This window comes from Delphinus delphis, chromosome 1, assembly GCF_949987515.2.
Source record: "Delphinus delphis chromosome 1, mDelDel1.2, whole genome shotgun sequence".
NCBI classification, from domain to species: domain Eukaryota; kingdom Metazoa; phylum Chordata; class Mammalia; order Artiodactyla; family Delphinidae; genus Delphinus; species Delphinus delphis.
This window is the reverse complement of record NC_082683.1, coordinates 163,844,538-163,857,138: the sequence shown is the minus strand read 5'-3', so window position 1 is coordinate 163,857,138 and position 12,601 is coordinate 163,844,538. Positions and strand designations below refer to the sequence as shown.

The 12,601-nt window shown below is 37.4% G+C and overlaps 1 protein-coding gene across 1 annotated transcript in view; it reads left to right on the top strand.

Moving 5' to 3' along the window:
* The window catches only part of DISP1 (dispatched RND transporter family member 1), a 206,091-nt gene that overhangs the window by 143,368 nt on the left and 50,122 nt on the right, over nucleotides 1-12,601 (top strand). The window contains exon 2 of the mRNA XM_059997946.1: nucleotides 11,613-12,138. Coding sequence (XP_059853929.1) covers nucleotides 11,630-12,138 — 509 coding nt within the window. The 5' untranslated portion in view covers nucleotides 11,613-11,629. The remainder of the gene's footprint in view (nucleotides 1-11,612; nucleotides 12,139-12,601) is intronic.

The window sequence follows — 12,601 nt, the reverse complement described above, 5'->3', positions numbered from 1 at the left end:
GAACTGCTTAACTTCTCAGCCTTTTGGAAAAAATATAAAACAAAGCAACTAAATATATGAGAAAAGCAAGACTTGGGGAAGAGGGTGGCCCTTTGTTCTCCCTCTCTTAATTTCTATTCTTTTATCATTTTAATCACTATTCAACAGGCTCACTTATTTCAGGCTCGCATATTAGATTCGAAGAAAACTATTCACAATAGTTTTTATTATATGCTGTCTAAATAAGGACATTCACCTATTTATATTATATGCTGTCTAAATAAGGACATTCACCTATTTAACTGAAAAATACGATTTAATTACCTTTGTGACAAACAAGAATCCCACTTGAACAATGTAGATGGAATTTCAGTTCACCTAATGTATACAAGAAAGCAAACAGCAGAATGCACAAGTATTTATAATAATAATTTAAGTAAGGAATAGAAAAAGATTTATGAAAGGTGTACCCAGACTCTTGCTAAGAGTTACTTTACTGATCCAATTCAAATATTTGATGTTTTTCTAAGCTGAAAGTAAATCTCAGTGTCCTTTAAGTAAAAGGATGTCTTCAATTGTCTCATACAAATACCTTGAGATATGTTTCCCAAGTTGCTCAGTAGACTGAAGGATACCCCTGAGACTTGATTTGCTGGACTCTGCAGGGAAGAACCCATTTGGGGAGCTGCTCTAGGAAATTTGATTTGCTACTTCTCAAACTTCACAAAACAGCAGGGAGTGGAGCCTGGTGTCAGATACTTAGCATTGGTGGGAAAAGCTTAGATAATTCTAAGTGTAATATGAAGAAACAACAGGTTACCATCTAAATCAAACAACTTTCATGTGCTTTATGGTGATTGATTTCAGTTTTTGTCTTTATGGAAGACGTTTTTTAAAAATCCCTTCACATTCTTCTGCCTCATAATACGTGCATGTAGAATTTTCTTATTTTGATTTATCTCGGTGATGGTTTTTTCCTTTGAGCTGCTAAATTTTGAGGGTTATGAGATGTGTAAAGTATTAAACATTCATGGCGTCTTTAGACATGCTTGTGATCTGTTCAACAACATGAGTTAAACTCAGTCATATGATCCTGCTTCTACTGGGGAAGAGCTATAGTGATACAGATAGATTGCTCAATGTTTTGTGATTTTAGTTGAGGCAGAATAATTTCAGATGAAATCTTACGGCCTAAAGCTAAACCTGTCACATCTTGGGGGTCCTGTTTATTACCAAAGCATCTTGTGATTAATTCTTTTTTTTACTAGGATGTGAGGCTAGATAGGAGGCCTGGTGTCTGGAGGTTGTTTGACTCTAGAATTGAAATGTTTAAAATGCTTAAAATGCAATCAGAAGTATTTTTTCTTTTCTTTTGTTTTTCTCTTTTTTTCTTCCTTCCTTCCTTCTTTCCTTCCTCCTCTCTCTCTCTCTCTCTCTCTCTCTCTCTCTCTCTCTCTCTCTTTCTCTCTTTCTTTCTTTCTTTTTCTTTCTTTTTTTGGCACAAAACTTTAGGGAACATCCTCTTTTAATAGAGATGCTTGGGACTTCATATTGGATACTGACCAGGGGTTGGGGAGATATTTTTTCTTGAGGGTTCAGTAAACTTGTTAGTCCAATTGACTATACCCTAAACTCTATCCAAATGATCTATAAGTACTTGAGACTGTGTGACAAGTTGTCTTGTGTTTCCACAACATTGTCCCACATGAATTCCACACTGTTGTCTCTCAAACTAATGTCTTATTAAGGATTTCTCTTCCCTGCACCCTTGTCCCCATGCTTATAATGTCAAGGGTAACCCCAAAAGAAGTAAAGCTAATCCAAATACTATAACACATGTCTAACATGGAGTACCAGGTCCAAATGTTTTTGAATATACAGCAGTATTCTGCATTTCAAGCAATAATTTCTGAACCAATATGGAATATTTTGAGTGGCAGTTGCTTGCTCTTATAAATTGATCAGCATTAATTAAAAGTATAAATCAGTCATTCTGAACCCTAGCTGCACATTAGAATCATCTGGGGAGCATTTAAAACTGCTAATGTCCACACCCCATTACAATATGAATTAAATCATAACATCTGGGGCCAGGGCCCTGTGTCTGTAATTTTTTTTCATATTACTGAAGTGATTCTAGTGTGCAGAATGGGTTGAAACCACTGTAATAGACTTGTAACTTTGTGAATATTTGTTATATTTATTGTGTTCCCTTCAAGACTTGCAGCAGAGTCCAAATGGATGTCTCAGCTGATTCTTGAGTTAAATAACAACTTTTTAGTGGGCTTTCTAGAATTTTTTTTGAAAGACCAGAGATCGACATTTCTGACTATAAAAACTTCTCTAGTTTTATTTTGTATATTCTTAGTTATGCAAATGAACATAAATCTTCAGACTTAGGGTTAAAAGAAATTATTGCAGCTTTATAGAATTGAAACTCATTCATATCTTTGAAATAGGAACTCAAAGATAAAAGAATACTTTCTCTTTCTCTTTTTTAAGGGTATTGATGCTTATGGATATAACACTTGTTGTAAGTGTGGGGAGAAGTGGTGAATATTTTGTGGAATGATAATTTTGGTGGAGGAACTTGGAAAAGAGATCTCTGAAAACTGCTTTAATAACTGCAATATAGTGATACTGCTCTTGAAATATATATTTAGGTAGATAAGTGTTTATGCTAAAAAGATGATGTTCTCAACTATCATTTATCCCAGACTGTAAAAGATAAACTTTTTTATTTTACACCCACATTTCTCTTCCCACATAGACCTTCTACCAAAGGTACATTAAACATGAAACATGAGAAAAATGAGACTGATGTTTCCATAGCCCTGAAATTCCTATCATTCACCCCATAAGTATAAATCTCAGCCTTGACAACCTAATTCATATCTAGCAATAAGACTGCTTTCCAAATGCAGTGTCTTCAGATTGGCTATGACACATACACTATAATATCTTCCTAATGTTTTTTAACTCTTATCTATCAATATAGTTCTGTAAATCTGGGCAAGGGGAAAACTGTATCTGTCAATTTTAATTTTTCTTCTGTATCATTAAGCTGTTTGTAAATATTATGAATGGTTTTTGTAAAAATAAAACATGTAACATTTATAGTTTATCTTTATTGGTGCCTTTACCTATACATCTTGTGTATAATCATATTTAAAAGAGGTTATATAAAAATGTTAGGTATATTTCATTTTCAAAGATGATGTTTGTTAGCATAAGTTGAAACTACCTTCTTGATACTATAAATTTAGGGCTTCCCTGGTGGCGCAGTGGTTGAGAGTCCGCCTGCCGATGCAGGGGACACGGGTTCGTGCCCTGGTCCAGGAGGATCCCACATGCCACGGAGCGGCTGGGCCCGTGAGCCATGGCCGCTGAGCCTGCGCATCCGGAGCCTGTGCTCTGCAACAGGAGAGGCCACAGCAGTGAGAGGCCCGTGTAACGCAAAAAAAAAAAAAAAAAATTAATAGGCGACAGTGAGTTTTCATTGTAGAAGAATGATGATCCCTTATTTTCAGATTTCCTAGAACACAACAGTTTGCTTTCTCGTAGTGTGATGCAAAACATAGTAATACCTAGTGGGTTCTTATTAAATGTTTATTAAGTGGTATAGATTCTCAAACGTATAACAATGTTTCTTTGAGAAAATGGCTTCTAATTTATTGCAGTTTATGATTAAGGGGAATGATAGCAGTAGTACCTAATTTCTGTAGAATTCTTTGCAACGTATAAAATGCTTATAGGTGATTAAATGAAGATACTTAAAGTGTTCTTATTGAAGGAGAGTTTAATTGTAGAAAGTTCATGAACTCAAAGAAAAATAAGAAAATTTAATTCATCTCAGAAGGAGAGAAGATTATGTTTCTTTATTTAAGACTATACTTTTTAGTTCCTTAAGAGGGCCTGATTCTTTGATTAAAGATACAGATTTTGCTGTCAGGTCACAATTACATTATTTTGAAATAGTCCAGACACTACATGACAACAAAGATTCATCCATTGTCTTGCTTTTCAGGTTTGGATAATATGATACATGGGTAGATAGCACTTCTTTTAATTCAGTGAAATATGTCTCTGACACTCTTGAATGCTGAATTGTACCTTTTAAAACTGTCTTGGGAAATACTGAATTCAGAGGATATTTTTCACGTGGACCTTCAGACTGAATTTTATATCAGTAGCCTCTAGTGGTCCCATAAAAGCTAGTTGAACTTGGCATTGCCCTAGAAGCATCTTGAGGTTGGTTGAAAAGCCTCACTTTCAGAGACATCCTGGTCTAAGATTGAATCCCAATCATGTGATTTGCATTAGTTACACTGTAATATTTTTGACCCTCAGTTTTCTCTATAATGGGTTTAACAAAATCTTCATAGAGGTATTGTGAGGAAAGTGTCTGACACAGTGAGATGATAAAAAAACATTTTAATAGCCCTTTGAAGGGAAATAATATTCCTAGAGAAAAAACCTGGCTGATGTCCTTCTACCATCCAGCTTTCACAGTCCCATTCTAGAAGATGCCACAAATATACTTCTTTGTCTGTTTCTCTGGTGCGTTTAGAGCAGCTGTTTTTTCTCTTGCCATAGCACTAGCTATTAATAGGGCATCTTGGTACCAGTGATAAGAAATGAGACCATCATTTTAGGATAAGTATCAAGCAATTTTAGGGGAGCAATTTCATATTAAAACAGGTTTGGTGCATAATGAATACAGGTACTCCCAAACTGCCTTTATAACTGGTATGAAAAAAAGACTTCAGGTATCTCCAATATCTAGTACCACTTGAGAGAAAAAGATTGTCTCACCCAGTTAACTGGGCAAGGTGCTTCAATCCATATACATTACACTAAGAAGATTAAAATCTGATTGGTTGTTATTTCTATGTACACAACAGTTTAGGAGTCCTGAAATAAGCCATAATTAAACTTGGTTATCAATTAGAACCTCTACTATTAAAATTTGTTACTTTTCTGTCTTAATTAGAAAAACAGGACTTTATTTCTCTGTTAACTGGTATCATTTCCCTGCTTGTTGCATCCATTCTGCTTTAATTGAGCATCATTTTGCCATTCCTTAGGCCTGATTCTCTTGTAGCCTCCGCACCTAGTTTGTGCTTTTGCCTTGCTACACAAAGTGTGTTCCAGGGACCAACGGTATGGGCTTGTTGTTGGAAGATTCTTGTCCCACTCCAGATGGACTGTATCAGAATCTACATTTTAGCAACATCCCCAAGTGATCCCTATGTTTGAGAAACACTGTTATCAGTGTTTTGTATTTTGTCTAGTGAAACTGTGTTATAGGGAACATCACTTCTGAAAAAGATGATTGGCTACAATATGGGATCTTGTTTTTGATTCAGCCTTGCCATTTATTGTTAAGTTCGATGTTATGAATCTGATGAAGCAAAGGGTTATTCTGGAATACATTATCTAAGCTTATGGAATGTAGTTAAGCAGAAAGCCTTCAAAACCTCAGCATCAGACTTCCTGGCCTTACCATCTGAGACTCTGTGTCTCAAGTTTTCTTTCGCAAAGTAGAGCGGTAATGCCTGCCACACCTGTTTTTCTGAGGGCTATTAGGAGGATAACTCAAGTGAGATCATGTGTGTGAAAGTGTTTGGCAATACCGCAGAGGTGTACCAGTATAACTGTTGATGCGGATGAAGATGTTGTTCCTTCAGGCTATCTGAGCCCTGCGTTTGTCAAGGATAGTGATGGCTTTGCTGAGTGGTTACTGTGGTAATTGGAACATGTCTGTGTATTCTCGTCCACATTACCTCTAGATTTTAACTTGACAGTTTTCTGGCCACAAAAACAGTTATGGCTTCCAATTGCAAGGAGCTGCTAAGAGGCTTTCATAACGCTTTTTGGATGTTGAGCCACCTAAATAGTTTGATGGCATCTTTTGGGTAAATTGTGTGTCATTAGCATATTTTCACATGTAATATGTTGATGAATAAAATTTCCATAATTCCAGCAGTTCCTACTATGATTATATGACAGCATTTCCAATGAGATACTACTTTTAAGTCTTTGAAGCAGGGTAATTTCCTTTGATCTTATAGGTGTAAGTGTCCTGAGCCCAGAGTAGGATGTAATTGTTTGAACCTTCTAATCACATGAGCTCTGATGACTTTTCTCTTTACATGTGATTGAAATGCCTCTATATTTCTTCTCTGTATTCTCTGTTTAATGCTTATGAAACTAGTCATGATACTTTTGGTTCATAGATAGCTTTGGTCCAACAAATAATGATTTATGTTTCCCAAAATTTGGAAGCTGGGAGATAAGATATATTGAAAACCTTTTTCCGAATAGTTTGTATTCATCTGTTCTTGCTCCTTAAATCCTTTTTGATTTCCTGCTTTATCCAGTTATTTGATAGATTGTGTAGGGTGCTATTGTAAGAAAGCAGATATGTACTGGAAGACAAACAATTAAAAATGCATCCAGTGAAGAGACGACTGTTTACCCTTTAAGGTGAAATAAGTTTGCTTCTGTTTTTGCATTTTAATAATAGTTATCTTCTGTTCATTATTAGTCACTGTGCTAGAAACTTTATATGTTGTTTCATTAATATTTTATTACTATGAAGACGGCACATTTGTAGTAAAAGTTGCAAGCGGTACAGAAGGTAAAATGTGAAAGTCTTCTCTACCCTTCCAAATGGCCCAGTCCAACTCTCCAGCAGGAAACAATGTTAGCATTTTCTTATGTCCTTCTAGAAATTATCTGTGTATATACTAACCATACATGTGTGTTTCCGCCACTTTTTTAATGAAATGGATTCATACCACATAGGCTCTTCTGCAGTGAGGTTTTATTCACACATGAAGATGTACTTTGGACTTCTTTCCCTAGCAATAATCCTGATTTAATTCATTCTTTTTTGTTGTGCAGAGTACCCAAGGTATAGATATAACAGAATTTAAGTCCCCTATTGATAAGTTAGGTGGTTTCCCTTGTTTTTTTTTGTTTTCATTGTTACAAGCAGTGGTGCAGTCAGCATCTTTATCCAGACATTTATCTTTACACATTGTTCAAGTATATCCAAAGGGGTAAACTCCTAGTAGAATTGTGAGTCAAAGGATGAGGGTATTTCAAATTTTGATTAGTAGTGCCCTGTTGCTCTTTTAGAAGGTTGCACCAATTTGCATTTCAAACAAATTTAACTCTAAGAAGAATCAACACTTAGAGACTCTAAGAATGTAAATAACTTGACCTAGGTTCTCAAAGTTAGTAACCTGTAGAGTCAGCTTTCAAATTCAGACCCACCCAGGCCATTTCTTCTAAGCCACAGATATCTCTGATGCCATTTTAAAACATAATTTCAGCTTTGGAACTAGGAAGCATCATTCCATATTTTTTTATATTCTCATCACTCAATCAAGCAATAATAATAATTCTTCCATTGTAAATACATAGCCCTTTATGGTTTTCAAAATATTTTTACATTCTCATAGTAATCCTATGAGGTGGACACTGGTTCCCATCCTGATTTCTACATGTGAAGAGCTGAGGCTCAAAGAAAAATATCTTAAATTTTAAAATGTAATCAAAAGATGGTCTTTGGCCAAAGGCCTTATAGTCAGTCCCCAAACAGCTAAAGCACTCAGGACATAAAAATGCTAGTATAGAAAAGGTGAAATAGGAGGTGTGAGATTAGTGGCTTCGGATGTGTTGATATTGGCATGTTATATTCATGAACAACAGGAAATACACTAAAATATCTGGCCATGGGGCTCCATCACACCTCAAGCCAGTGTCTCAAGAATAGCTTTCTTTTGACAGTCCCTGTGTGTTAGGGCCCTGGGGAAAACAGGTGATTTCAACAAAGCTCTTTTAAAATTGTTCATTATATTTGATCCAAAACTTATTTTAAACTTCCCGCATAAATACTATTATCACTGCATTTATAATCACATAGCATTACATTTATCACAATAATTCATTTTTATGATGTTGAATCTTCCACTCTCTCATCTCTTTTCCTGTTCTCTCTGGCTCAGACCAAATTTTTTTCTCATTTGTCTCATTTCTAAAGAAATAAGGTCTTTCTCTGTGTGGCCTTAAGGTCAACTCTTGACTTTATTTATTTATTTATTTATTTTTTGCCGTACGTGGGCCTCTCACTGTTGTGGCCTCTCCCGTTGCGGAGCACAGGCTCCAGACGCGCAGGCTCAGCGGCCATGGCTCACAGGCCCAGCCGCTCCGTGGCATGTGGGATCTTCCCGGACCGGGGCACGAACCCGTGTCCCCTGCATCGGCAAGCGGACTCTCAACCACTGCGCCACCAGGGAAGCCGTCAGCTCTTGACTTTAGATCGAAACTTTGCTGTTCTCCTGGTCACCTGAATTCTTACACAAATACATCCACTGAACTTAATCTGTAAACATTTCTTAGAACAATTTTTGTCTGCTTTTGCTTTTTTATTATTTTTTACTTATAACCCACAACTTATTTATAAAGTCAATTTGATTGTTCCCATTTTATGATTGAAGAAAGTGAATCATAGAAAGCTTATATGACTTTCTTCAAATACGAGCCAAAGTCAGAGTTCAAATTATTCTTTACTCTCCACTTGTACCTACTTCATTACAAGAAATCTCCAAGTTACAAAACAAGTTGTGCTCCAGAAATCATTCGTAAGTCAGTTATTTGGCACTTGAACTGCATTTTACCACACTGGGGAAAAAATGTTATAAATGGTGATTAGGTCCCTTGGCTGGCCTGCAAAAATCTATTTAACTCTTATGTAACTACAATATGATGCATTTGCAATAAAAATAAGAGAGAATGATAGTTGTAATTCTTGTTACAAAGAAAAAGAAAAATTATTTTTCCTGACGAAAAGCAGATTTAATTAGAAGATAGGGAAACAGATGAAATTTCGGAGAGTCTAGAGAGGATTTCAGGGTACTTTGATGAGTGTTCCGGGTTGATGGCGCTCTGTCTTAAGCCCAGTTTCACTTGAAAACTTTGAGGATTTTTGTTAGATACTTCTCACTAGCGTAACCCACCTGACAGCTGTGATTATAGTTAATAGGGCTGATTGAATTGAATACCAAAAATAGGCTCTCTGAAATGATATTAACCAACCTAGGATGGTCAGAACAAATCGACAAACTAGAAAAAGTCTTCCTTCTATCCTGATGGAAGGGCCAAGAGGAGGTCTTGATTTTCCCATTCAGCCTAGAAGATTGCATCAGCTCTGGTAGCTTGGCTGAGGTCTGAAGAGAAGGCTTGGGAACATGAGTCATGGGTAGAGGCAAGAGAAAGCTCATACCCTCTGTGAGTTCTGTGGAGTATCTGTACAATGAGAGTTTCTAATTCCAAGAAATGGCAATTTATCTCACCAAGCAATTGCTTCTTACATTTTCTAGACTATCTTTCACTTAACCATACAAATAAACATCTTAAATTTCAATTAACTTTTTAAAAACTCTAGTGCCTTTTTAGATGGCCTTTGATTAATATGTTTTATTGTTTTCAGAACATTTGCATACAGCTTTTTCTTTTGTTAACAACAAAAGGGAGGATATATCCTTCAGTAAAAGGAAGCTTAAGGGAGCAGATCTTGCTGAGATGGCACGTTAAGAAAGTGATGGAAAAAAGATTAGAGTTTCTGCCTCCTGGGTCACTTTAGGGCTCTTCCCAGTTTATCTACCTTATCTTCCCACTAGCTGGATAGTACTTTTAACTACCAATGCTTTGTGTTGGGGATATCGTTTGAGTGTTTTGTAGGAGGTGTTTATACCCAGGAGTGATTTACTGAAGAAGAGAGCAACTGTGTTTACTACAATTCAAAATCCTTCTCAGGGTCTTCCCTGGCAGTCCAGTGGTTAAGACTTTGTGCTTCCACTGCAGTGGCTGTGGATTCATTCCCTGGTCGGGGAACTAAGATTCCACATGCTGTGTGGGTTGGCCCCCCAGTAAATCCTTCTCAATGCTCATTATAAAAGGAAGTCGGGATTGGCAGACTACTTTCCAAAGTGACGGTAAGGCTGATGAGAGAAGTAACATCTGCTTGATTTACATATATGTTTTGATATTTATAAATGCTTTGTCTTTTCCACTACAATAATTTATGAAGAAATTTTTTAACGTCTACATTAATTCTTCCATTTCTTACAGCGTTGATGTTTATATAGCTGAATGGCTGTGTGTGTGTGTGTGTGTGTGTGTATGTGTGTGTTTGAGTGTTTGATGAGCTCTATCTGAAAGGAAAATAAGTCAATAATGCTAAATTTGCATCCTAGTACAGTGAGTATCTTCTGGGTATTAGTGTTCACATTGAAACGTTATGCATCATTCTGGCATTCCCTGTTCAGAAATACCCCAGTTGAGCAGTTTATAAATTGGGTGAAAATATGCATAGGAATCTTCCTCATGGGTGACCTGGGTTTGTCATTACATGTACTCAGACTGAGAAGAGACGATTTCTTCTAGTACCTGTGTGTCTGACAGAGATGGGGAGAGACTGGAGAGAGATTTCTCCAGAAGCTGTTTTGTCCACTCAGAAAAATGCCATGCCAGAAGGGTTCGTGAGCCAAACAATGGTTTTCTTTTTTTCTTGTTGGCTTTCACATGTAGGTTAAATAGACCACTAGCATTTGATGACCTATTTTTCTTATTGCACATTTCCACATTTTGTGTGTATGTTGGTCAGAGGGTGATAAGTGGGCAAGGGGAGAGGAAGAACGCTGTCTGGCTTTGCGTTTGCTTGTTGACTGGACAGAAAAATATTACTGGTAATTTGAACACTAATTTTTCATTTACATTGAAGGCCTAGACCCTTTGGTGGAGGGGAAAAACTTAATAACAAAAATCTCACTTGAAGCAAATCCCAGCCATAGTATTCTTTTTCTTATGTGCAAGCATTGCTACCTGTAGGACATAGCATAGAAAACAAATTATTAAGTTCACGGCAACTTATGTGGCATGTTTTATTATTTTTTTAGCATTACATTCATTGGTGTAGGGGATAAAACTTTTGCATCTGATATCTTGGTTGCCACAGTTCTTAGCTTAGCTAATTAGTTTTTATTTTCTTTTGTTTATTCTTATTCTAGGACCTGAGTGACTTAGAGGAAAAATCATATTTTCTTGACATTTTTCAAAGACATAAAACATTCTTAAGATTATCCACATTATCTGAACCTACACAACTAATTGCTTCAGAGTAGCCCTTCATTTTGCCCATTATTCCTATATCAGAACACCCTAAGCATGATATTATTGAAAAGCTAAAGAATGATATTGGTATTTTCTGTCTCTTCTACCCCCTTCCCACCCCCATCCTAAAATGTTCTAATTCTTAACTGAATTGCACATCTAGGATGAGGAGAGAAGACAGGCACTGAAAATAGAGGTGGGGCAGGGAGGAAGTGGTCAGTGGCATAGGAGAGGGTTCTCAAGGTGCATGGTGTAGCTGGGAGGAAAGAAAAGGAGGCCTAACCCATGGCTGGTTCTGTTGCAGGTGAGCTGGGCTTCCCCCAGTGCTTTCACAACTCCTGCAAGAACCCTTGTTTTTAAAGAGCTGTTTTAAAATAGTTTTCCTATCTTCTTTACATAATTGCCTACCTGACTGTAACTGGATGATTTTATATCATTTTCTTTCTTAGGGTCAAGAAATTGGAGCATGGCTATGAACAACGGAAACAACGATTTTGTGGTTCTGAGCAATGGCAGCATCGCCACCAGTGCTACCAGCGCTAGTCCCCCCACCCCCTGTGATGGAGACCCTGCAGCCCAGCAACTCACCCCCAAAGAAGCGCCCAGAGCAAAAGTGAGTCCAAATGGATGCCTGCAAGTTAATGGCACAGTTAAATCATCCTTTCTGCCTTTAGACAACCAAAGAACGCCTCAGATGTTATCCCTGTGCTGCCATCCTTGCCCATACCATCACCCTTTGACTACCCATGACAGTCACCAAGAGTGCCATCCCGAGGCTGGCCCCGCAGCACCTCCTGCTTTGGCCTCGTGTTGCATGCAGCCACACTCAGAGTATTCTGCATCTCTCTGTCCAAACCATTCACCTGTTTATCAGACAACGTGCTGTCTTCAGCCCTCTCCATCCTTCTGCCTGCATCATCCGTGGCCTGACCATTTTCAGCATCAGCCTGTGCCACAGCATATAGCCAACATAAGGTGAGTGGTCCAGTTGTTTTGCTGAACTTTCTCATTCAACTAATTCCACATGAATGTGGTTGTTGGTGTTGATTTCTCCCAAAGGAGGAGAGAAAAATGTATCAGGGATAGGAAACCAGTAAAAGTGCATATTTCAGGAATTCCCTGGCGGTCCAGCGTTTAGGACTCCACATTTTCACTGCCGAGGGCCCAGGTTCAATCCCTGGTCAGGGAACTAGGATCCCAAAAGCCACGTGGCGTGGCCAAAAAAACCCCAAAACCAAAACAAAACAAAATGCGTATTTTTTGGATTGTGTGAAGCCTACTAAAATGCAAATGAAGTAATATTATATCTGTTTTATCCATTAACTTCTTAGTCAATTAAACCCTTCCTTCCATTTTCTCCTTCTGTGAACTGGTTAGATGTCCCTGCTAGGCCTTGAATTATAAAGTTCAGTAAAAGGTTTTATTGTTAGTAATTTCC